The sequence below is a fragment of the Erithacus rubecula genome (genome assembly GCF_903797595.1).
Source record: "Erithacus rubecula genome assembly, chromosome: 2".
Taxonomy (NCBI): Eukaryota; Metazoa; Chordata; class Aves; order Passeriformes; family Muscicapidae; genus Erithacus; species Erithacus rubecula.
This window is the reverse complement of record NC_136685.1, coordinates 52,323,424-52,349,653: the sequence shown is the minus strand read 5'-3', so window position 1 is coordinate 52,349,653 and position 26,230 is coordinate 52,323,424. Positions and strand designations below refer to the sequence as shown.

At 37.2% G+C, this 26,230-nt stretch overlaps 2 protein-coding genes across 9 annotated transcripts in view; one reads left to right on the top strand and one right to left on the bottom strand.

The window, feature by feature from the left end:
* SAMD3 (sterile alpha motif domain containing 3) overlaps positions 1–3,693 on the top strand; it is a 34,843-nt gene extending 31,150 nt beyond the window's left edge. Inside the window, exons 9-12 of the mRNA XM_079298188.1 lie at positions 661–864; positions 1,243–1,414; positions 3,043–3,125; positions 3,375–3,693. Of these exons, the coding sequence (XP_079154314.1) occupies positions 661–864; positions 1,243–1,414; positions 3,043–3,125; positions 3,375–3,692 (777 nt within the window). The 3' untranslated portion in view covers position 3,693. The remainder of the gene's footprint in view (positions 1–660; positions 865–1,242; positions 1,415–3,042; positions 3,126–3,374) is intronic.
* A 1,853-nt stretch (positions 3,694–5,546) lies between these two features.
* Positions 5,547–26,230, bottom strand: part of L3MBTL3 (L3MBTL histone methyl-lysine binding protein 3) — a 77,006-nt gene continuing 56,322 nt past the window's right edge. For 7 of the 8 annotated variants that reach the window (XM_079297896.1, XM_079297898.1, XM_079297901.1 and 4 more), the window contains 6 exons: positions 20,628–20,774; positions 19,071–19,235; positions 15,409–15,500; positions 10,628–10,791; positions 9,797–9,859; positions 5,547–7,384 (listed from right to left, as the gene is read on the bottom strand). In XM_079297896.1, the coding sequence (XP_079154022.1) occupies positions 7,241–7,384; positions 9,797–9,859; positions 10,628–10,791; positions 15,409–15,500; positions 19,071–19,235; positions 20,628–20,774 (775 nt within the window). In that variant the 3' untranslated portion in view covers positions 5,547–7,240. The remainder of the gene's footprint in view (positions 7,385–9,796; positions 9,860–10,627; positions 10,792–15,408; positions 15,501–19,070; positions 19,236–20,627; positions 20,775–26,230) is intronic. The other variant, XM_079297897.1, reaches the window with a different exon arrangement.

The window sequence follows — 26,230 nt, the reverse complement described above, 5'->3', positions numbered from 1 at the left end:
ACTCAGTCTACTGTTGGTGTACTGCTTTGGATAGCCACCCCTCCTCTTGGTAATTCCTGGCTTTGGAATTACAGCAGGGACAATAATGATAATTTTGAGAAAGGTTGTTAACTATCCTTAAGTACAAAAATACTTTTTGAAAACATTAGCAGTCAAACTGCTCAAATAATGGTTTTCAATAAGAGTTTTTATAGTTCAACTGGTCTCCTTGGGGGTTAAAATTCCAGCTGCATAAATGTGAAACTTAGTTGTCCTGCTTTTATGATCTGTACGGATAAGAGGAAAACACTATTTCTCTTGGTAATACAGAGTTAATATTTCTAAATACTGAGTTGTCATTAGAACTGACTACTCATTTCCAATAAACCAAGATGAGACAAAGCAGGCACAGGAAGAGGAATGTAATTAATAGCCTCAAATATGCAATTTGAGCTTGGGGGACTTGGCTGACTGGTATGGTTTTATATGAACACAGACCTTAGTCTAACTAAGAATATGAGGGTGAGTTCAGAGAGCTGGAACTGAAGCCACACTACCCTTTCTGCTGAGCTCGACTACACTCAAATCACAGAGGTCACATCAAATGACATGAGCTGAAAAAGCTAAATAATCAGATTAAAGGGCCGATTTGTTACAATTCTGTCCTTCATTTCTTCATAGGAAGGACCTGCTCATCTTAAAGGCAGTGCAATGGATTTACATATTAAGTGGCTTAATCAAGAATATTTGAAAACTCAGAGGAACTGGGAAGAAGTGGATAACAGAATGAATGTGACAATAGAAATACGGAGAAAGATGATCAGTGATAAGGCACCTTTGAAAGATATTCTTAGACTATTTCCTTTCTTAAGATGCCCTTATCAGGTAACAGCTATTTTTAATAATGACATTGAATTCTGTGTTATAGATGTGATACATCTGTAGGCATGTATTTCACAGCATATTTCCACTGAAGTATCCATCAACAATGTTTTCTTTCATCTAACTCATATTTTTGCAGCTAATCCCATTTTGAAAGGTTCATCATTTCAGTTCTGAGTTAAAAGTGCACACATACCACCAGTGTCACGGTTTGGTGTTACTTGATATATTCCTTCCCTGCTTTGAAACAAAAATTAAATCAACCTCTCAAGTTTATAATCTTATTTAACTGAACTAGTTTTATCCTGTCTTCAAAGTGCATGCATTGTTTACAGTTTTGGTTTTGAGGTTTGCAATACCAAATACTTGTTTTTCTTTCAGCTTTTTAGGGAGTTCCAGCTTCTTACACACATGGACATTCACAAGAAAACAGTCGAGATATTGGAGATTTATTCAGAAAACATACTGTCCTTGTATGTGGTGAGGAATAATCCAATTAACGTTATGCTGCAAGAAAATCTGAAGCAGCACACAGAGGAAGATGTTCTGAAATGTCAGTACAAATCTCCTATGCTCTGAATATCAGAGTTTTGTAGCTAATTGTTCTTACTTATGTAACTAAACTAGTTTCAATTGTACTGCAAACACATTTCAAAAATGTTATGGTTTCTTTGAAAATATATAGAGATGGTGAAGCATTGAGAATAAAAGCTACTAAATTAGTAGGAAAATTAAGTCAGTCAAGTATTGAAACTTTTTTTTTCACTGAATAAAAGACTGCAGGTTTGATAAAGGAAGTAATTACCTTAAAATAAGTATTGCTAGATGAGCAGAAGTATGTATTTCTAGATACATGAGAGCTTATTATTTTCTAAAAATACCCACTGAAAACTAATTTTCTGCTTTAGAAATAGCCCCATAAAGAAGGACACATTTTCCTTTAAAAAGCAGGTTTCTATGGTTATAATCTTTATCCCAGTAAAATTAAAGAAGTAGTTCCCACTAACCATTTCAGGCACGTCATCTCTGCAGAGACACACTGCAGGAAGAAGGGCACAGATTGGTACCTCTGGTGAGGTCCATGGACCCTGGCCTGTTTGGCTCCCTGGCTGAGGTGGAGCAAACACTCAGCTTCCTTCAGTCTGAGAAGTCTGGGCAGTGTGGTGCTGCAGGGACAAAACTTTTCAAGCAGTCACTGAGAACTGCCATTCTTCCTCAGCTGCTGCTGCCTGTGCCCAAGCTCAGCTCTCTGAGCTTGAATCACTCACTTAGACTCACTCTCTGTCAAACAGACAATGTCAGGATGTCAATCCCAGGCCACACAATACAAACACGTGTGCCCTATAGCAGTTTCACTCCATTTATTGCCAGGTCATCTTTGAAAGAAGCAAGCAGTGTAGGTTAAAATTCTGGGGGTTTCCTTCACTAAAATTAAAAACAAAAGTACTCATGATAGATTAAAATTCTTCAAGGAATAGTCTAATACAGAAAGCCTTTATGGACTTTCTTTTCACAGCTTTGTCTAAGGAAATCTATGGATATAAAAAGTAATTTCCCCTTTTCTTATAGACCATGTCCACAGAGATTTTGACTCATACCTTGGTAAAACCCCAAGGCCTTTACTTTTCTGTTTTTCTCTCAAAAACAACTTGACCTGGCACCTAGATATTAAATGCATGGCAAGGTAAGTTCAGTGAAACACATGGCACCAGAAAGCCTGACCTGCAAAAAAGATGTTATAGTCAGTAAGAGCTGAGCCAGAGGGATAGCAGGTACCAGGTGCTAGGAGGTTATGCAGCACCAGCTGGTACCACAGCCTTCAAAGCAGAGTCCTGGCAACAGGATTCCCTGGACATCCCATTTACTGGGGAAAGAGGAATTTGGGGAAGGGCAGTGGGGACAGGAGCACTTCTCATCTCACAAACTCAGCTAAAAGCAAGCCAAAGGACGACTCACTTATTTTAAGGAAAACTGAATTGTAATACTGACACTAATGTCCTTTACCAGCTGAGTTGCCCAAATATTGACTGTGGTACAAACTAGTCTTTGAAGTGGACTGAACAACAGTTCCACAACTAAGCTGTTAACTGTTACATAGGCTGCAATTTCTTTTTCCAGGATGATACTGCAGTGACAGAAAGCTTTCCTTTGTAATTTAGTAGAAATCCTTGCCTTTGACAGATATGAAAATGACTGCTGCATGTTTACTCCTGCCAGACGTCTTTGGAGATGATTCCAGTCTGTTTGCTGCAGTGAATGAGGAGGTAGGAGACAAAGCACCAGCAGTCTTGATCTTTCTTCCTTTTATCACCTACATATGCACATCACCTGGCCTTTTGGTGGCTCAGCTTAGCTCTGGGAATATGTGACATTAGCCTGTCTTTTGAGTAGAAATACTAATAGAAAAACCAGCTAACTTCAAAGCAGTGTTATCAGGCTCTTACTTCATTCTCTGACCTGTTCATCGTAGCAATGCTGTGGCATCATTTCAAATACCCTGTTTTTAAATTTAGGTAAAGGCAGTGACACCAGTGTTGGAAGTGAAAAGTCCCTTCAACATGAATTCATGTGAGTTTGCCCTGTACATAGAAAGGGAAGAGCTGGCCCAGCTCAACGACTGCACCATGGCTCTGGCGGCACTGGTGGCTGCATTTCATGTGTTTGATATCCCATTCCCAAAGAGAATCCACAGGACACTGAACTTCCTGGAATCCCTGGTCTTTGAGGTGAGGAGCCCAGCATCCCTACCTGCTCCAGTGAAGACAGGGCTGGAGCCACCCAAGCCCCCAGTATCTGATGATACACCCAGCACTCCTCCCAGGAGCATCTGATATTTTGTCAAAATAAACACCTTTGTGCCATTCCTACTCATGAAAATATATGTATATTTAAAAGCAATGTTTAGTAATGCCCTCCCTTTTTTATTGTACTGGCTACTTTAAACAATAAAATTAAAACTCATGCAATTTCATTCTTTTAAATGTAGATTTTAGAGCAATCTAGAGATAATAAAATTTTCTAGATTACTTCATGTGTTATGTATTATTTTTCTATGTGGAGCACTTCAAAAATTCAGATATTTTCATTGTAAGAATTAAAAAAAAATGTGAGCCAACATGAGCACTTCACTGTTTTAGATGGTAATACAGTTAATGTTTCAAAATTAAACATTAACAAATTAAACATTTACTTATTACCATTACTTCATAATATTATGATTGCTGAGAGCCTAATATAATAATTTTTGTGGTTTAAAATGATGGGCCCGATTTTTAATTTGCAGGATGATGGCTTTTTACTGTTTTCTTCTTACATCAAACATTCTGTTTTAACATCAATCCTGAATTTACTAAATAGGGATTCTAAGATGAGCTCTCAAAGTAGCAAGAATGACTTACCTGGGATGCTGCCATGTGCATTGGTAACCATGGCTTTGGTGCTGTAGAGGGAACACCTCATTTTTTTTTCCAAATTCAGCTTTCTCTATATGGTGACTCTGCCCACACAGAGTGGAACCCCTCTCCTCTCTTCTTCCACACCTTTCTCTTTTCCCCAAAACTCTAAACTTCTGTCTGAAAATCCTAGGGGATACTGTCTGACAATACAGGAATTTGGTGCCATGTTGATAGGGACAGCAGCTGGGACCCATTGCATTAATTAGAAATAAAAACTGGTTTTTGTTAAAACACTGCTTTCTACTAGAGAAATCTCCCATCAGTTCCAAAAATGACAGTGTAGGCAAAGCAGCACTTGTGGTTATGATGATTCTTTAAACACTCAAACAGCCTGGAAGATCACAGAAGCTTTGTGAAAGCTTGGCTGTGCAGAGTGACTCCAAGGCAGCAATAAGAGTGGGAGATCCTTCAGGGTGAGAGGACATGGCTGCATTTAATGGCCAAACTCCCTTTGTGTAGGCTTAGGATTTTTCACATGGCTCCCATGGAATGCAGGGTACAACCTTTACCAGTGTGGGGGCTGGGCTACCACCAACCCAACACAAAACCCAATGCTATCTGCCATTTCAGAGATTCAGTAGGTCTGATAAATGGTTTTAGTTTCCAAGTGATTTTGTTGGCTGCAGTTTTCATAACAGATGTGGCTACCCTCAGCTACATCATCACATGGGATACAAAAGAAAGGATTATATATGTCCTCATCATTGTATGTGATAGCTGTATGAATAAAAAATTGGGCTCAAGTGAGGTTTATTCTACATCTTGTAAACAGTATTAATTCAAATCCATTTCTTAAACCACAGTACTTTGTAAATAGTTGTATTTAAATATTCAGGGAGGCATTAACATCCCCAAGGAAGCTCTACTGAGTTGCAAATCTCTTCCTGGCACATAGGACAGACACAGAGGGTAAAGGAAAATAAACTACATGGAAGGAAAGAATGAAAGAAAACAGAAGAATTTGGCTTTTTACTGATCTGCCTGTGCAACTTCAGTTGCTGCTGGTGACAAATTCCAGGGCTATAAATGGCATTCTGATTGCAATGGCCAAGGGAATGTGAGCTGTGGGAGTAAGAGCTGAGGGAGAGGCACACAGCAGTAGGTAGATAAGTTTCTCTTCTAAAACTACTGACCACACTGAGCTACAGGGAGGAATTACTGCACACCACACCCATCAGGAGCAGCCGGGTTCAGCCGAGAGTCCTGGGCACACACAAAGGTAACAGAGGCTCCAGTTCAGGTTTTATTTGTATTGTAGTACAATAAGAGTGCAATTTGAACATACACATATTGAACAAAATGTAAAAATATTATTTATGCAATGCTATGGAAGGAAATTAACAGAGCAATGCAACTTACTTAATACTGACCCTGTTTCACCTCATATTATGGCAGGTACCAGTCACCTACATGATCTGGAAGGGACACAGAGAGTGAAAACTTAAGAACTCCAGCCAAAGAAAAGCCTAGCAAAGTCTGTGGGAAGATGTAAAATTCTCCCAGCTCTGTGCAATGGAAATGCTCTGTTTGTTCTCAGCTCTACAGCTGAGCAGCTGCTCACTGCAGCACAGAGGGCTGCCATAAAACTTCTGTCTTTTCTTGCAAAGTAACATTCTGGAGCCGTCCTGGGTATGCAGGTAGCTAGGCTTTCTCCCATATAAAGTGCATCTGGTTTACATCTTGTGTGTATAAATACCAAGTGCAACGACTTTCCCTGACGAATTGTATTGATAATCCTCCAAGAAAGGAGGTCGTCTCACCTCAGTACCTGCGGGTGACATCTGCAGCCTGCTAATGACCTAGTGAATTGCATGTATTTTACACCTAGGATGTGTCGGTGCAATTTAAGTATCCTTTTCCCCTGCTCTGCCTTATTCATTTACAAACCAGAGTTTTCAGCTAGAAAGCCGTGGGTAAAATAATTCTCCCATCACTGGGAAAACAAATCTCTGTTGAATTTGAAACCAGGGTAGCAGTTCTAGTCTGAGTACAGTTTTTCTCCATTGTTGTGGTAACTATGCTGAAGACTGGGAAGTGCAGACATGATTGAATGCAATTTCTTTTCTGCTAATCTCCTTGCCTCAAAATACTCCTATTTTCCTCCATGTTCTGAAGGATTCTGGCAGAATCCGTGTAAATGGCTGGGACTCTATTGTGCAGCATAAACAAAAGTCTTCTATGAAGTCAAACTTTATTTCTCAGTTGCAGCCTTTTCTATACTGGTCTTTTGATAAAATACATTAAAGATGCTGGTGGCAAAACTCACGTAACATTTTTGTAATCGTGCAAAAGTAAAAACATTCAGTTATCAAAAAAGCATTATAACTTCAACCCCAACAAGGTTTGTTTTGTTACAAGCAAACAGACAGTTTTATTATCTGTAAAGTAATATGCTGTAGCATAAAGTGTCACATATGTAACATTAAGTGTTTCATTTTTAAACTATGGCACAAATACACATTAGCCATAACAGTCTCATCTGGCTACCTGTAGCCTAATTTTTGGCTGATCAGTTTTTATTTTGATAAAATGAAGTAAAAGCTTCTGAAAAGTAAAATGGGTACATGAAGTACAATTCAAGAATCCTTAGAAAATATTAACAGCATAAATAATGAATAAAGGTTTCCTTGATGTCCAGAGAGAGTTAGGGGTCCTAACCATCCATGGAGAATTAGCGCCATTATTTTGGGAAATAAGACCAGCTGACTCGGTTGTTACACGGTACCTTCTCAAAAGCTTGAACACTTCCCAGAAGGATTCAGATGTGTACTGGCTCCAGGAGAATATAAATAGTCCACCAGTGCTGAACTTCAGTTTATTCCTTTCCAAGAGTCCTTACTCAACACTTCTAGTGAGTCTTTGTGCTTTGAATAAAACATGAGCTCCAGTGGAGAAAGCTGGTTCCTGCACATTTTCCATTATCTTCAAAGTTCATTGTGTGAGTTTTTCTCTGCAGCTTTGAACATCAGAATGGAATTAAAGATTTTTAGGGCTGGTCCCAGTTTAATGCTCATTATTTTGACTATGTCTGATTGGGTCATTAGCAGAAATGCTTCTCCATCAATTTGCTTTAAAAGAAAAACACACAAAGCTGTTAATAGGTCTGACAGTGCAGCAGTATAAACGTTTCAGAAAACATGAAAAGTCCCAGCAAATTCAGACAAAGTTAAGGACTGACTGAATACAAGCACTTTCAAATGCTTTCAGGAGAGCTTTGGTTTCAACCTTTAGACAGATCAGCTAGTCCAAGAGAACAGGATGATCTTTTTCCGTCTGGCTAATTTTTAACTAAACAGACCTTATTTTCATACTGACGATGTAAAACCTACTGAGAAGCAAAGTGGGTAAATCAAATTAATTTAACTACACTGAAGCAGAGCAATGCATTTATACATCTTAGCTATTCCTTCTATGCAAGCATCCATAGGGAAAGCTTCTGGATTTCACTCCCAGCTATAGAGCTGGAATCCCCTTCAGGCTACCACTTTCCTGCTCCCTAAATAGCAAATCGAAATGAATTTGATCCCAGATGAAAACAGGGGCCAGGCTAAAAAAACTGCCTCTGAAACAAATGAAACAAATTTCAAAACATAGACTATTTTTTTTGTATTGTTGATATTGTTGATATTTTACTAAACATTACAAATTAACATTCTCCTGTTAACAAATCACTTTCTCAGCAGGAATGCTACATCCCAACATGAGCCCACAGGGTCCTCCCTTCCAGGGGCTTCAATGGGGCCAACATTTCCTATGTAACCTTCAGATCACTCAGGTGTCCATAGGTAAACTTCCAGTAAACTGGATAGCTACACATTAAATCCAACTGTGGTTAAATCAGGAGCACTGTTCAGCTTTAAAGATGCTAATCTGAGATAAAAACAGTCTAAATTTCTGAAGGGCTAGGACACAAGTTTTCTAAATCAGACATGCTGCAAAGGACATCCCAGAACTCTAAGTTAAGGAACACTGCAGTCAGAACAGCACCATGCAGTAACCCACAATTACTTTCTACTCATTTTGTACACAAAGCCAGACTTGGGCTCAGAACTTCAAGTGTGTGAACTTGGGGCTGCTCAAATAAAAAGCTGAAGCATCTTAACAGAAGCAGAGTAAGGGCTCATTTCCATAGCAGAAGTTTAAACCAGCATCTTCTACCTACTGATTGTCAGCCAGTCCATGCCTCAATGATCTCAGTGAGAGAGGTTTAATTTACTAGTCACAGACAAAGCCTGAGAGGGTGAATCCTAGAGAAGGGAAATATTTTTTTACATCTCTGAGAATGAAAGTGTTAAGGATTCAGCATCTCCGTGGCACTTGCTGTTTGCTGACTTGATTAGCAATATGGCAAATTTTATTTCTAAATTCATTGATGAGATACCCTAAATGACATAGGGGATGATCCAGGCTTGAGCAAGTGCCAAATGCCCAGAGATGCAGCCTGTCAGTCTTTTGATATGCAGTGGCAATAGTCATTACAGTCTACAGCACAGCCTGAAAACTTCTGCTGCAGGAGATAAGCAGGGTCATCTGTGTGCATTTTCCTCAGGAGGGGCCTTTTCAAGCCTAAGTAACACAATTATTCTTCACTTGAAAGGCTGGCTGACTCTGCCCATTCAGGTAATCTGGCTGGGATAAGCACCTGAAGTATTCACTCTGGTATCTGTGATCAAACTGCCTTCTTGAAGCTAAGCATTAACAGGAATAACAAACTTCTGAGCAGAAAAATAAAAAGACAACCTCGTTTATAAGGCCTAATGTATCTAAAAGCCCTATCCATTCCTAATGACAACTTTGGAAAAACAATCTTCCCAAATGACACAAATGCACACCAGGCATGCTCACAAAGTGAGTACATGCTCCTTTGAACCTCATCAGATCTTCTCACTTCCTGCTCAGTTAAATCAGCTCATAAATTGGCTGAATCGGGAGGAAGAGCATCAATAGCTAAATGTGATCAGGCAAGATGCAAAGAGTTTTAAGAGATGGTTATCTTGAACCACTGTTCTGCTTTGTTTCACTCATTAACATCCTGGAGAACTAAAATAACATAAATTTTGTCCAACCAGATCAAGAGGGTAAATCGCAAAGTTGGTAAGTCATTTCAATTGGCAGGAACAAAGTAGGAAAAACACCTGGCTGACACTTGGCTGGTTTTCTCTTTACTTTCTTCCTACTTCATCACCTAGTCTTCCATACATTTGCATGTGACTTTAAACAAGGTGGCATTGAAATAGGTTGCCCAGGGAGGTGGTGAAGGCACCATCCCTGGAAGAGTTTAAGAGGCATCTTGATCTGGAGCTGGTTGATAAGGTTTAGAGGTTGCAGGGATCATGCTGAATTGGAGGGTTAGACCTAACATCTTAAAGATCTTTTCTAATCCTGATGATTCTATGATTCCATACACTTCATCCTACTGATTTATGTGTATTTCTACCAAGCTTTGTTGTCTCTGTCTTTTTGAAATAAAATTCACGCACCTCATCTTTAAACACCTTGCCATGTTCTTCACATCCCGGTAAACTTCGTATAAATTCAGAGACCTGCCACCAAAGTACACAACAAAAGATTTAGTAAGACTCATGTTTTCTCAAAATAGTCTTTAAGGCTGACAGTCCTTAAAGTCTTTTAGCTATTGTTTTTACAGTCTCATATTAGGTGTTCCACCTTCTTCTGTAAGTACATAGTCATGCTTCTTTTCTCTCTGATTAAATGAGATCCAACTGCCTCAGGTGCAGAGAACAATCACAGGAACTTGTGGAAGTTAAGCACTGACAAGATTCTGTCTGTCCGAGCACTGTTACATACCTGAACAGAACCTCTAACCTTAAAATCAGGTGTCAATGGCCTGACCATATCCATACAGTTCCTCTCTGCATTATACTCTCACTCTCCAAAGAGGTGTGCCACATCCAAACTATGCACCAGGAATTGCTTCTTGCTTTACTCAGACCCTTACACCATTCCTCCAGAATGTCTGTGTGGGGACTAGATGCTGGTAGTGGAGACCATGAGACTTGATATGCTGGGTCATACATTTAGTACTTCTCTTCACAACACCAGTGAATATGCTTTTAGATATATATATATACACATGTATTCATCTGTATCAATACACATTTGAATTAATGTCTGTTTCTGGGGCTGGATGGCAGCAGAATGAGCATTTTGGGGATCAGTTACATTAGGTCTGGCTGAGTCTAATTCTCTGAGTACTCATGTATTATTCTTAATCTATGGAGATAATCTAAAGCTCTGAATCAGCCTTCAAGGACAGTGATAATAAAACAAAAGCCAAAGGGGGAACCTACCTCATCTGTACTCCACTTGGAAACTTTGCTGGCTGGGATCCCAGCTACACTTGGAAGCAGCTTGCTCTGCTGTTCCCAGCGCAAGGGTAGGCCAGGGATTTGCAACTTAGAGGACACGATAACTGGTTGAGAGAGAAGCCTCTGTGTGTTGGGCTCTTCAATATCTTCAGCAACAGGAAGGAAGAAACAAGAATTAAATCCCTCAGTCGATGATGAAATCAGTCACAGTAAAAGCACATCCATTTCTATTCATGGGCCTCCCTCCTGTACAGTTTTGCTTGAATAGTAAAATGCCATAAATGACATACCAGAATTGGAAGTGCTATGCCTGTTCTTCCACTAGTATGACTATCATTATATTGGCTCTCTATAAATATAACTATTCTCACATGGAAGAAGTCTTTTTCAACACAGCACAATTTCATGCCATCAGAGCTGTTAGCATAACATACCATAGGTCAAATAATTTTAAATATTTTGGTACAATAAATCACACCCACATTAAATAGTAGCAACAGCAATATAAGACTTAATTTTGGGGTTGAGCTGTTAGAAAATCAAAAGCTGCACTGCACTGCTACAAAACTCCAAGTGAATCAGTTATACAGCTCCAGCCCACACAACATTTATGGCTCATCCACAACAAAATGTTTTTAAGTTCTTCTGAGGAAAAAAACGCAAATGCCTGCAAATTGTCTGTTTCCACTTTAACTGAATGTCTTGTTTGGAAAATATCATTAAACTCCTCCGTGCTGCTTTTTATCTCACTCCTCCATAATGGAAGGAATGATCTCCCATCCCACTGCCCCCAAAGGTAATGTACTTGTGGGAGGGTGTCTTCAGACACATACTGCTGCTGTCTGGAGAAAAGCAGCAGTTGCAGATGTGGCCAGCAGGAAAGAGCAGAGTCATGTCTCAAATGATGTCAAACTGTGTATGACATCCCTGGTCATTTAGATTCATCAGCAGGGCAAAAGCAACATTTCTGCTATCTGAACTCAGGCCTGAGTGCTTCCCAATTGCCAACTAAAACTGTGGAAAACCTCTGAAACTCACTTCTAATGAACAGCTAACAAAGTACACTCTTAATGCCTAATATTCCTTAATGACTTGGTACATACAGTTACTCACAAATCCTTATGTTATTTTTGTTTGGATTGCTCATTTCTGTTGCAGTTGCATTCTACTTTCATTAACCGCAACTATTAACCGCAACTTCTCTCAATCCTCACTGTTCTAATTTTTACACATTTGTGTCCAACAACTGGGGCACAAATTCCCATTATGTATTTTTGCCAGCACAGTGGAGCTGGTCTATAATACACCTAACAAAGGATGTTATTGCATTTGGTTGTGTTGTTCTACTCCTCTAGCCTAATTTTTTGTTACTTTCAAGATTTATCCCCATTTCATATTAATGCCTATCATTCTGAATTTGACTCTTAAGCCATTTAGTCAGCACTGTCAGCCCACTCATTATTTTTTTTTTAAATAGACTCCTTAATATTTTACTACCATTATACTCTCATTCTCCAAAGAGAGTTCCCTAAATGTCCTTTTTACAAACGCAAGGAGTGTTTTACAAACACTCCTTAGAGCCTCTAATATTAATATAAATCTCAGTGAGAAAGGAATAGGTAGCAGCTATGCTAAATGCAAAGCATATTTTACTGAACAGTATCTTTCTAATTGTTTCCTGGAATCCCCTCCCCATCCTTATCCTCTGATCTTTTCCTCCTAGACAATGTCTCTTAAGAGTTGAAAATACAAGAATTGAGCTATTTTTTACTTTCATTCACAAAACATGCCTTATATTGATGCTGCCAAATAATTAGCAGACTATAATACTGCGTGAAGAAAATACCACACAAATCACACCCCATATTCACACATTTAAATGTATGTATGCCCACAACAGCACATAGGTACAGGCATAGTGAGCAGCATTCTCAGTCTGTGTAGTATTTGCCTCACAGGTAAGACAAAGAACACAAATGGAGCATGTCAAGTGCCAGTTTACTTGATTAGATGGAGAAAATTATCAATCAAAGTCCCCAGCCATGTGCCACAACAGCAAGAAAAGGGAAATTTAGATTTAGTGTGGGTAATCTTGTAACAGGAAGTCCAGAACACACCACTTTGGCTACAATCTGTCTCTAACACCAAACAGTTAAAAGTTTTCCCTGTCCTCATGCTCTGGAGTATTTCTTACTCTGCAAGCCCTGATTCCCATAGAGAGGCATTCTGTCTTCCTGGGCCATAGAAATTATGAGATATTTTCCAAGTTATCTCTCAATTGGGACATTTAGGAGAAGAGTGACTTGAGGTGCACAAGAGGTTAGCCAGTTTCACCACAGAGCTACAAACAGCTTCTTCAACCAAGTAAGTGAAGAAACAAAACCTGCTTGCCAACTCCACAAGACAGAAGCCAGATGCACAAAGTTCACACTTCTAAAACTAAACCACGTTCTTGTCTGCTTACATTTTGCTTCAGTATCAGCCTATATGGCTTTACATTGCTCTTCTTATTTATGCCACCTTGATATCCTTCTCTCTGACAGCTCATCTCTATCTTCTTAGTGAGTTACCACAGAAGTAAATATAAACTTGTATTTCAAAGAAGGTAAGTGGCAAATAGTTTCTAGGATTAATGAGAGACCATCAACACTGCAACATTAACATGCCTCCTGCATGGGCACTCTTAGCATATATCAGATTTTTAAGCACAAGATTTAGGTCCATAAAATAAATTAGTATAAAGGGGCAGTGATTTCAGTGGAGTCCTTTAGCTCTGAATAATCTTTCTCCAAACAAAGGGAAGACAGCAGAATGAATTTTATAAAGTTAATAGTGGGGAACTGGACAAGTGAGTATGGCACAAGGAGGCTGTAAGGTAAGTGAAATGCCAAAAAAAGAGGACAACAAGAAGGTACCAACAGTGACAGTTCACAAATCCACAATTGTTTTATAATCTTGAGATTTCCATGACAGCAAGACTATGATAGCAAGATCCATTTTCATCTTACAGCTTAAGTGTGCCATCCTACTTAAACACGTAATAACACAACATTATGTGTTTAAAAAGGACAACTTTTACAGACAATAACATAAGAAAATGTTCTATTTTCCTAAGTGTAACTATGCAAGAACCTAGTAAGCAGAGCTTGTTGGTGAAACTTTATCCAGTCAATTCTGTCAAACTCAAAATGCTTCACAAAATCAGGCTAGTTTTCTTAGAATTAAAAGAACAATTCTAGACAAAAAATACTCCCAGTAAAATACTCCCAGCTATTTGAATTTTTTGTTTGTGTGAAATAATGCAAAGGTTAGCATCAAAACTATGTTTCCTTCCTGCTGAATCAAAATAGTTAAAATTACTATTTGCTTTAGAAACTCGATTCCTTTAATGCTTCATTTTGTCTAGAATTCTGAACTACACCATGTTTCAAAATACTAACACAGCTTTTTCACAGCTCCTACAATAAATGGAATTTATCAAATTTTACACACCCACCAAAGTGCTTCAGATCTGTGTGAAAACTACTGGTAGATAAATTACGCCTTAAGATAAAAACAAGCATCAAAGGTTAATAATTAAAAATAAACCACTACCTTAATTTTATCTTTATGCAAGCTCTAGTAGTTGCAAAGAATTTCCTGGGTTTTACAGAGATGAGTTCACTTAAAAGATAAGACATGTAACTCTTAAAGTAACAGAATTATACAAGTCCTGTGAATTTTGCTGAAAGACTTACAAACTGCCATTGCACTAAAAATTGCTGAAGAACATAATCTAAAAATACAAGGAATTAAGATTAAGAAATTATGACACTTAATTGGCATTGACCTTGTATCAGTTAATAAAATTATTGCAGCAAAAGCTGCACTGAAACAATGTACTGACTCAGTCTGATAAAAAGCTTGATGTACTAAGTTTCACATGTGAAAAAAAATCAGCAAATGTAAGACTCTGATGTTCTGGATTTGTGCTTATTCTTTCTAACAATGAGGATAAAACTTATTCATAAACAGCTGCATCTATCTGTCCAACTGGATCTGTGAACAGCCAGGAGTTTTGCTACAGCAGTACATACAACCACACATCACTGAACAGAAGAAAAGTGCATGCTGGAAGAAATCTTTGGAGACCATATGAGAACTTTCCTGTCTCACCAATGAGGAGCCACAATTCAGCCATTGCCCTCAACAAGACTGAGGCTGGGTTAAGTAAATTACCTTAATTTTGCATTGTATGTTTTCTATATATTTTATTTTTTATATATTTTATTTTTTTAATTTTATATCTATTATATATTTTTCATTATAAAGTATGTAAATGCTTTAACTTTCAATACACTTTTAAGACTATAAGTGAATGTTATACCTTTACAATTCAGACTGATTTAATAAACTATTTTTAAAAGTCAGTAGGAAAACATCATTGAAATGAGATTTTTTTACATTACTATTCATTTTGTACTCATCCTGACAACTGTGATAAAGTTCTTGGAAAAGCCTTTGATGATTACAAGATAATCTCCTGAACAGGTAGGGGAAAGGGCCACTGAATTTTTCCCTTTAGGGAACATCCCTTTGGAAGTTCCTTCCAAATTTGTCCCAAACTAGGACACAGTGTTAGAAGTGTTTCTGTCAAGATCTTTTTGGACACAGTGAATGTGGAAAATAAGCTGTAATACAGTTTCATGAGAATTCCAAGGCACATCACACTTCTTCACTTCTGAAAATCTTAATTTGAAATAAATTAAGTGCTTCTAGTTTACCTCTGATTTCATTTGAAATGAGCAGCTTATTTTCTGTTTCCTCCTCCTCACACTCTTTGTGCTTTAGGGCGTCCTTTGTTTGTAGCACTCCACTGAGGAAAATAAGATGTTCAATTTTTATTAATACATCACAAAAATCACTAAGCATGATGACATCTCTTGCTAGCAATACTATTAACACACCAGGATTCCCACGCATGCTGCATCATTATAAAATAAAGAAACAGAGAGGAACTTATTTCTGATTTACATAGAATGGCAAGACTAATGACATGAATCTTGCAAAGAAGGCCCAAGAATAGTGTAAACTAAGATTAGGTAAACCATACCAACACACTTGACTTAATAACTGAAACTGAAAAATACATAAATTGAGGCAGTGGATGTGTCCACATCAAAAGATGGGCAGAGTGAAACCTACATATATAGCTGCATGTCCTACAAAGCCTGGCTGGTAATGAAGGCTGTTTTCAGGAGTAACTGAAATAAAACGTACTCCTTTTCCTCTTCCCAGCATCCATCTGTATCCAGCATCAACTCCTTGTCAGTACAGTCACTGACACCCTCTTGTGCAGCTGCTAATGATCCCACCAAAAATGTCTGTATTCCTTTGCATCTGCTTTTGCACTACTTCTGATCCAGCTGCTCCCTCAGCTTTGCCAGCCCAAAAATTTGCAGAGAGGGAATGTCTTCCCCCTATCGAGAAAAACTGCACAAGAGATGTGGAAATAAGAGAATTTCTCAAAGTGGGACTGAGTAAATTTCCATCTTAAAGTCAGCCCCTGGGAAGTTACTTTTCAAACTCTGCCTTCAGAAGGTATTTCCAGATGTATTTCGTGGTTTCTTACAGATGTGAAGTGATAACTATTTGCTGACATTATGTGTCTACTACTTCTTTCTGAGAATTTCAGAAGTCTTTGGCCAATTCTTATAAAACCACCACAGATACAGAGCACTCAGAGATACCAAGTATATAATAAGCATTTTCTAAAAATAGGCACCAGAGAGAATGATTCTTACAGTCAGAACTACAAGAAATCCCATTATTAAATGAACTGATACTACCTACCAGAGAAGGAGTCAAGAACACCTTAACAAATGTCAAAATCAGAGATAAAATGCCAATGCACATCTAACACCTTGCTAGGCATCAAGATCAGCTAACCTCAAAATGCAAATCCATAGAAGAAACAGACCTGTTTACATTTATACTGTTAAATACCATTTTTATATTATATACAAGAAAACATCAGGGACTAAATCAAGTAGGAGCTTCAGGTTCACTGATTTCAACACAAATATAATTATCACACTACTAATAGTGCAAAATGAACACTGCAGATCAGGAAATCCAGCCTTTTTAGTAGGACAAGACACAAATAATAATGGTGTGACAACCAGTACCAGTGGAATGCATACAGCAGGCATGACTTCTTGTGCCACAAAGGACTTCCTCAGAAAGATTTATTCACTTAAAAATTATTTTCCAAACTCCACAAACAGAAGACTTTCTAAAGTAACATGATAAAGTAACTAGTGCAATTAATTCTAAAGGCAAAGGAAATGACTGCTGTAATTCAACATAAAGAAGAAAGATCACCAAATGACCAATTTGTGAGGAAACAACTATCTCCCTATTTTCTTGAGGGCAATTTTCATAGCAACACACCTACAGAAATTTTACCTCATTAGTTACATATGACCCCATCATGAATTGAAAGTTTTGGATAAGAAGCTGGAAGACAAATTGAATTTTTTTTTAAGAGTCAGTATAATTTGATTCTCAAGCCTGAGTGTTCAGCTTCCTTCACTGTAAAGGTTTCCAGAATGGAATTTTTATTACAGTGAAATTCTTTTGCTGCTCTGAAGATAGTTTGAAATTGAATGTGCTGTAGACATGTAATTTTTATCATAACTTTTAATCTCAGGAATATTCCAGAGGGACACACTGCAGTATTTATGTACATAATTATATTTTTGCAAACCAAAATTTTCTAGTATACTTGTTTGATGCATAGAGAGAAAAAAACAAAAACCAAAAAACAAACAACAACAAAAACCCCCAAAAAAACAGGGAGAGAGAGAGAAAGAAAAATAAGTGGGACCAGAGATTAGCTGAGTACCACTTAGATTTAACACAACAAAATAAAGCTCATGTTTGGGATCATTCGTGGTTGGTTTCTCAATGAAGGGCTTACATGAAACAAAGGATTACCTTTGAATAGGAAAGTATACACAATTGAACTGAAGTCAAACATAATTAAATCCACACTATGAGCTCAGCAACTAAAGAGCACACAAGTGTGTGTATCTACATCTTCAATTATGCATGTGTACTTTGAATACACATCTAAAAAGATCCACTGGGTATTGCAATAAGCAGACACTCAATATTTTATAAGCCCAGCAGTTCATATATACCTAATGTTGTGAACATTATTTCTCCTGCCTTTTTCAAAGGGAGATTATTCAACTGAAAGTCCTCTATGACTCTGCTGGATCTATAATAAATGAGGAAAACTGGATGATAAAATGCAGCCAGTCATCAGTGTATTCAAACAGTTGAAATACAAGCTGCAAAGTCTCTGGGTCATTCAAAGCTGGCACAAGACTTATTCTCTTAACAAAACTGACTCAACTCAGTGAACAGACAGCACAAGTACTGGTAATCTTAAGCCTTCTAAAGGTAACATCCTCTAAAAACAAGTAAGAGACAAATTTTTTTTTTCTTCAACTAATTTTAAGAGGTAGTCTGTAAAGCCAAAGTAAATTGAAAAAAAAGTGAATTTACTGTTAATATGTTTAACATAATGAATTACAGCTATTTTTAAACATAGGTTATTTCAAAATTACACTTAAATCCATCTTTTTTTGCTGTTTAAATTCACTAGAGTATGACTAATGAATGCTGTTTATTATCCTGGGTTGGAAGGAACCCAAAAAAGATAATCAAAGTCCAATTCTTAACAAAACAGTTCCATTTCAATCATCAGCTTTAGTGTGGGCTATTTACCATATAATACCAACTCTCCTGTCTCTATCTCTCAAGACACTATTATTGCTAACAAAGTTCATATATAATGAATACAAAATAATTTAGCTCATGTAAATTTATAACAAATTACACATCTTATTCCATGGTGTCATCTCTTTCTATTTGAAGATAGTCAATAAAATGTAACTAATTAAAAATGTAGATAATCCTATTGCCTCACATATACCCATGAAAACACTGATTTGTATATTTTTAGCTTCAAATATAGTTTCCAAACTTGCACTGGAGAATAATACTTATGGTATAAAAAAGTTCTCATGTCATTTTCTGTCAAAAATGCATGCCAGATGCTGAAAGTTAAATAATTACTTTTAATTTTTCCATGTTTGTACATATTTGTATATATCAAATAATTTGGACACAAATCCAGGAAGAAGAACCTCAATTTCCATTAACTGTAATGTATTTTTCCTTTCCTCTGACAGGTATTTCTTATTTCTTATATGCCTTGTGATGCTCTCTTCCCCTCTATTTCTAAGATAAAGAGAGCTGAAGAGCTTCCATCTCCTTCCCCACTGCTTCTAAGAATTCCACAGGCAAATCACTGGTAAGGTGCATTTTAAACTGACTCCAAACACCCAATACTTTGAAAGGAACTGAGAGTTACCCAGGTGCCTTCTTTTCTTTCACATTGCATAACAGGGGCTTCTTGCAAGGAGATCTATTTTCTGCATCTTCCAGCTTGGTTGTTTCTGGTACAGTTCTCCCAGATGGTCGATTGTGAGGTGAAGATTTCATACCTATGTGACCAGGGCTGGGGCACTTTCTGTCACTGTTTTAAACAAATTAACAAAATGTTTAAAAGTGGAAACAGCTAAATTGTTTAATTTATTTTCCCTAAGCGTAAAAAGTCAACTGAGAACTTCTAAGGTGTTTTTTTTTAAGAAATGCAGAGAAGTTTTTACTTGCCACTAAAAAATTGTATACTGGCATTGTCAGAAATCAAAATAAAGAACTCTTTTCTCCATTAAGTCAGTGGTAAAATGATTAGGCAATTCAACAGGAACAGAATTTGTATAATACTACTTCTGGTAATGAATGAGCCACTTCAAATATTTGTAACACAAGAACACTTTGAGGTATTATTTTCCTCCTATCCCTTCTCTCCCATAATATATCACTGTGCAACCTCTAAAATGTTCTGTGCAGCCTCTTAACTGGGCAATGAAAAAAGTAGCACTTGACACAGGCCCTGCCACTGAGGACCTTGCTCAAAGTGCTACTGGATTCACTGCAAGGGTAAGCAGGCTACCTGCCAGGGAGTAATTAAGTCACTCCAGATTTCTAAAACCCTACATTTATAAGAACAATCCAATCAGGCAGAACTCTTAGACAGCAGAACATTTTGGGTTTTAAATCATGAAAGTGAAATGGTCTCTGAGAAGGCAATTTAAAATATCATTTACTGAAAATATGTGGTCATTAGAGTGGGAACTGGAAATCTTCACATTTTCACATTTCCCATCATTCACACTTTCACATTTACATTAAGGTAACCCTTGAAAAGAAGAGAAAGCATCTCTTCCTTTCCTTTCCATCTTAAATTCTCTCATTTTCCTTATAGCCTAAAATAAGCACAGGAATCAGTATCCATCATTTCTGAGATAAAATAATAATCTGAGAATAATCATCTTGATATCACACTCCTTTGTTTTTTCCCAGTGCTCCTGTTTAAAAGCTTCAGCTACATACTTCAGCATTATTCTTGCAAAACTCAGTCCCAGTAATCTGATTCCCCACTCCCACTGTAATGACAAAATAGTGGCTGTTCTTCAAAGAGATACATTAATTAACAGTCACATCAATAACAACACTACAGCAAAAAAAAGAAACACAAACACATAATTTTCAGAAGTGAAACCAACTGGTCAACACTCAATTTTAAATTCCAATTAATCATTTAGTACTCTGGATAGTTACATCAAAGAAGAAACCAAATTCCTGTTAAATCATAGACAGTACAATGAGTTATCAGTCTTTGACAGCTCCATGACCTTTTTGATAAGCACTGAAAAAACCATTTTTCTTCCCTGTAAATGAAAATGTAGACAAACAGGCAGGCCTTTCTGAAACCATTCAGTCACTGCACAGTTACAAATCACATTGGAGAATACAGAAATAAAATACTGCTGTTAGTCACAGACATTGCTGCAATCATAATTACTTGATTACAGGAGAGGTGGATCTTTCATTTGTTTCCACTTTTCTGTTTCTGGGGATAGGACTGGCTGCAGGCATCTCCCCACTCAGTCGGTCAGGTAAGAGGCTTTCTTTGTTCAAGTTCATCTCTGAATATGGACAGCTGACTGCACTAGAAGTTGAAGAAGAAAAATTACTCCTCATTCTTAGATACCTTACTGATTTAAAACAAAATGACACTGGAATTTCCTAGAAGTAGATGCAATAACTTAATATAAAGAAGATTAAAAAAATCCCATGACTAAAGTTAGTAGTCATACTTTAAAATGCTAATAAATCCATTGAGTAAAAAACTCAACCTCACATTTCCTTTTGACAGCAACTTGTGTAGCACAAATTGTATTAATTTCTATTACAACATTCACTGTGGAAAATTGGTTGATAAATGTTTCACCTGCTCCCTCATAATTTTAATGAGCACAGAATACCTTTGACTATACCCATGTCTCTCCAAATAGTCATATTACCATGGCTATTTATTTATGTGAAGGAGGATATTTCTATCATATAATGTCTACATAGAAGCTGCATTTCAAGGGCAGAACATGAGGAATGGTCACATCCCCTCACTGCAGTTGAGTGCCCCATCTTTGCAAATGCCATTTTGTGATATTCCATTAAGAGACTGATATTTTTACAGTCTTTCTTAATATTCAATACACCCTATTTCCCTGCACTCCTGCTAGGGAAATAAGTTGACAATGAACATTGATACAATGACTTGCAAATACTGCTCTAAGAAAGGTGGAAGTTGTACCAAAGTCAGAAAATCAGTATTTGTAGAAGAAGCAGGACAGGGAAAAACAGCAACACAACCCAAAACACATGGGGCTGAACTAGGATTTTTCTCCAGCAGAATGCTCTGCATAGTTCAGCTGATTAGCCAGCCAGACCACATACTGAACACATCAGTGATAACTTCCTAAACTCTGAATAGTATATACATCTCACAACAGTGAACAGCATCACAGTCAAGTTTTCAAGACTATGTGAGATACAGGACAGACTGTACTAAATGCAATGCTCCATTTGTTGCTCATGAGCTATGACTAACTAAATTCTGAAAGTATGCTTTCTTACTCACCTGTATTGTTACAATGACTTCCAAAATTTTAAAAGGTAAAAAATGCATGTTCTGCAATTTTGTTTTTCTTTCCAAGAAAGAAGCTACCATAACTACCTATCTTTCCAAAATCACTGCAATGTTTTGTTTCACTGATAGTTACATGCATGACTTCCAAAGAGAACTGTATAATATAAACAAGTTATAAACCCTGCCACCTCCAAATTTCAAAAATTAATGGAAAAACAACAGCTTTCATGATAGTTTTCTTTCTATAAAGCACAACATTAAAAAAGAAAAAGGTTTTTTAGTTCAAAATATGTTGTACACTCTCCTCTTCCTTTACCAACAAAGCTCTGGGTTCAGAATGAGTATGTAACAGCTCCTATAATTGGGTTGGACCAATTGGTGATCTAATTTTGACATCACCAAGATAAACAAAAACTTAGTGGAAATTTACATTTCCATCAGCACTTGCATAAAAGAAGAAAATTCCTTATGGCCAAGTCAGTTAGCGCTTGCTGGGGTTAACAAGACAGGATATTGACAGAAATGTTTGATTTCTTCTGCTATTATTTTAAAATCTCTGAGTAGCTATGCTGAACTTGAATTATGGAGGGAAAAAAAGAAAAAAAAAAGAATAGTTTCTGCTTTTCTAAGCAAGATGAAATCCCAGTTTAAGGCTACTTCAAGCAGATGTTGTTCCATAACAGTCTGTACAGTGCTTTAAAAGGACATGCAGCCATATTCCCAGGTGATGTAATAAAGCACAGAACAGTCATCTTTTTGCATTCTTCTGAGGAACTTTTTGTTTACACATCCAAATCAGAGAGAGTCCAGCCACCCAATTGGCTATAAAACACTAAACTTGAAGTATGGTATTCTTTTGATAATTAAACTTTTAGAGTCATGTAAAATATACAAATAAAAATTAACTTGGAGCATTCACCTTTTATTTCTATTTTCTCTTAAGCAGAATAGGGCATTTTATTTAAAATCTATTTCTATATGTCTACTTACATTTATTCTCAACCTACTAGTTTTGTGTGTTTTAGGACTAGTCTCTACCAGGTGCCTTATGCTGCTGCATCTATCACAAAGAAGTCTTTTTTCTCTTTCAAAAGAAATACAAGATGAAAGATACAGCTTTCTGTTCAGAAAAAGGTTTTAAGGCACCAATGCCAGTGTGATTTAAGTTCTTGCTGTGACAAACACATACCACTGTGATGAAATACAGTTTTCAGAAATTCATGAATATATTGGTTAATCTCAGTTCTGCTATTGCTACAGGGCAAAGCATGCAATTTTCTTTTGGCTTCCTAGGCTCACAGAGGTGTTTTGAGCAATATTTCTGAGTAGTTAAAGGGCTGTCACAAAGAAACACTGAACACTACCAACGTGGTATTTAACTTCAATTGTGTATTATTAAGCAAGCCTTACATCCCAATGAAATCTGACAATATCATTGTCAGACTCCAGCAGGTTTTCTGTTTACCAACACCTCTATTAGGTTTTAAATTAATAATAATAATAATAAAAAAAAACAACCAACAAAAAACCTTAAGAAAAAGCCTAGAATTCAGTCCTTTATTATAACTTGCCTGCTTATATACTACCTTTCCCTTTAGTATTTTCTGGAAAAACTGAAGTTGAATGACAGTTTCAGTCAACTATAGTTATAATATTTACAATGCTTTGGAACACAGTCTTCAGATGACTTTTTCTCTGTAATTAATCATTCAAGTTGCTGAATCATTTTTAAAAACTCCTTGATAGCCCTTTGATGTTACTGTTACTTGAGGCAACAAAAAGAACCCATGTGGTTTCTGCTGTTAGCTTTGTTACAACAAAACACAGCATGAATGAACCTGTGTATGGCTTTGGATCAATCAGTAAATCCTCCTGAATCTCAGTGCCTCCAGCTTTCAGTTCAGTTTAAGTTGTCTACTACAAAGAAAGAAAAAAATTAATCTTGTTATTCCTACATAATAGAAGTATTCAATTTATATAGGACTGTACATTTTTAACATAACTTATCTCAAGGGCTCAGAAGTCTTGGTGTTTAGTTATTTAGTATTAATAAGGATTTTTAACACCTCTGCCACCTTAAATCTGGATTTCTGCTTCTGTTCCTTTAGCACACCATTTTGAAAACAGGAGAAGTTCAGATGTTAGTTTCGAAAATGATCAATGTCCTCAGCTTGGAGGTACCAAGGTCTGCCAGAGGCTCAGGAAGAATGGCAGGAAGCAGAAGCAGCAGCAGGTAGTCAATGTGAAACCTCTGCTATTCTTCTGACAGGGCTGTACACCCCTCAGCACTGCTCCACAGCTTTGAAACCAGCCCAACACAAAGATCTCAATTATCACCAGAGCTGCCTCAGCAAACAAACATTCTCATTAACACCACCTGACACACACAGCTCCACACAGCAGAGTAATCAGCCATCTCCAAATGCTGACAGCAATTAGCTGTCTGCAGGGCACTGCTGAAATGGCAGCACACTGCCTGGCAATTTGTGTGTCCATGACAGTTTTCCAAGGAAAGGGAGCCACTGTTTCCAGAGCCCTGCATATGCTGAGTAAAAACTGAGCATTAAAGTAAGTTTCTGTTTTTACTGAATCATGAAAGATGAAGGGAGAAAAAGGCAATGCACTATTCTGATCACAGGCCTGGGATTTTTCAAGTCAACAGAGGTTTTTTATAACCAGCCCTTTCCAGAACTGTCTGATGGAAGAGAAGTGCTCAGTAGCATATCCCACCTGTGTTTATTTGCAACTGCTCTTCTATCACACTCAAGATCTATCTCTAGGTGCAGTTACATACCTATCTCTTTTCTGTAAAGTTCAAGGATAGGAGGATAAACTGGGCTGCTGATAGGCATGGACCTTAGTCTTCTCCAGACATATGAAGATTCTCCTATCTTGTAGCAGTATGCAAATTTTCTGAAATGCAGAGTCCAGATGGAATACCCTCAGCTACACCTAATTTCAGAAGGGAATATAGGCCAGGATTCTCTCTTAAACTGAAGAAAAGGCAGCACACTGCTATGTCTAAGAGCTTGCATACAAAGTACTTTTAAATATAGATTATTTGTCTTTATGAACACTCGGAACATTTATCACGTTTATCATCAAAGTATGCATTTTTTAGGAGAAAACTGCTTCAATAGTCTAAACTTGAATCAAGAGTAGTTTAGAATGGATTTGGCTGGTGCCAATGACCTTACATAAAAGATAAAATGAAACTTGAGACTGGCATCAAAAGCCAGCTGACAATTACTCCAGAAGACGGCGAACAAAAAGATGTGACCTCCTGATGAGTTGAGGTTTCCATGTTTACATAACATGTGCTGTCTTACAATACAGCACTTGTTGTCTTACAACAGCACTTCTAGTTCACTTCAGCTCACACCTAATGCATGGGAAGTTTGTTATTTCCAGGAAAAAATTCTTTTCTCCTGAAGAATTGACTCAAAACTTGAATGAACTACTTACAACTGGCCTCTCTGCACTCCTGCTTGAGCTGGAGAATTACTGCACGCATTAAAAATCAGGGTATAGAATTCACAATCATAAATATGCAGGTGATCTGCATAATGCTAATCTGTACATCAGGCTGCTTCACCAGCGCCGTGCATAACCCTAGATCAAGGGTTGAGAGATACCAAATCCTTAGTAACATCTACTTCTCCAAAAAGTAAATGCTTTAGCACTGCTATATAATTAATCACCGAGGCTTTCATCTGATTCCTAAGGAACAAGCTCTCAAAATTATTTCAGAGCTACTTAGCATTTTAAATTATCATCTTTTCTGCACACAGGCATTTATGCGTTGCACCTCATCACAAAAAACAAGATAAGCATGGTTAAATACATTTCAGGGTTGCCAAGATAAAAGAGCCATGGGAATGCTACCTGATGTGGAAAATTGTACAAATTTCAAAATTTCTTTGTTAATCCAGGAAAAAAGTGGTTGTGTGATGTTAGAATTTTTGTGGAGACCTGGACCCTGAAGTTTAGAGGCTCCAGATGAGAAGAAATCTCATCATTTTCCACAGAAATACTCAAGAACAAAACCGAAATATCATCACAGAGTGCAAATCAACAGCTAGTGAAGAAGATACTTACTGGTAAAATATATTTGCTATGAAACAGCAAATATCTTTCTTATGTTCAACATAATTTTCTTGGTTATATTTTTATACCCTAGAACGATCAGTTAATGTGCAAATAATAGGATTGCTTAGACTACAGTTAAAAAAATAGCACAATGAAATGTCATGGGTTTGTTTCTTTTCTTAATATTCAGGATGAGTAAGTATAACAGCCTTTAAATAGCATGGAAAATGTAGCTATAAAATCAAAGGCTACACAAAGAAAATAGATATATACCTCTTACTCATCCTTCCACCTAAAGCATGAGAACTTTTATTACCAATGTTTATTTAGAGAGATCATAAATGAAAAACTTTTCAGACAAATTTACCATTTTTTTTTTTTTTCCC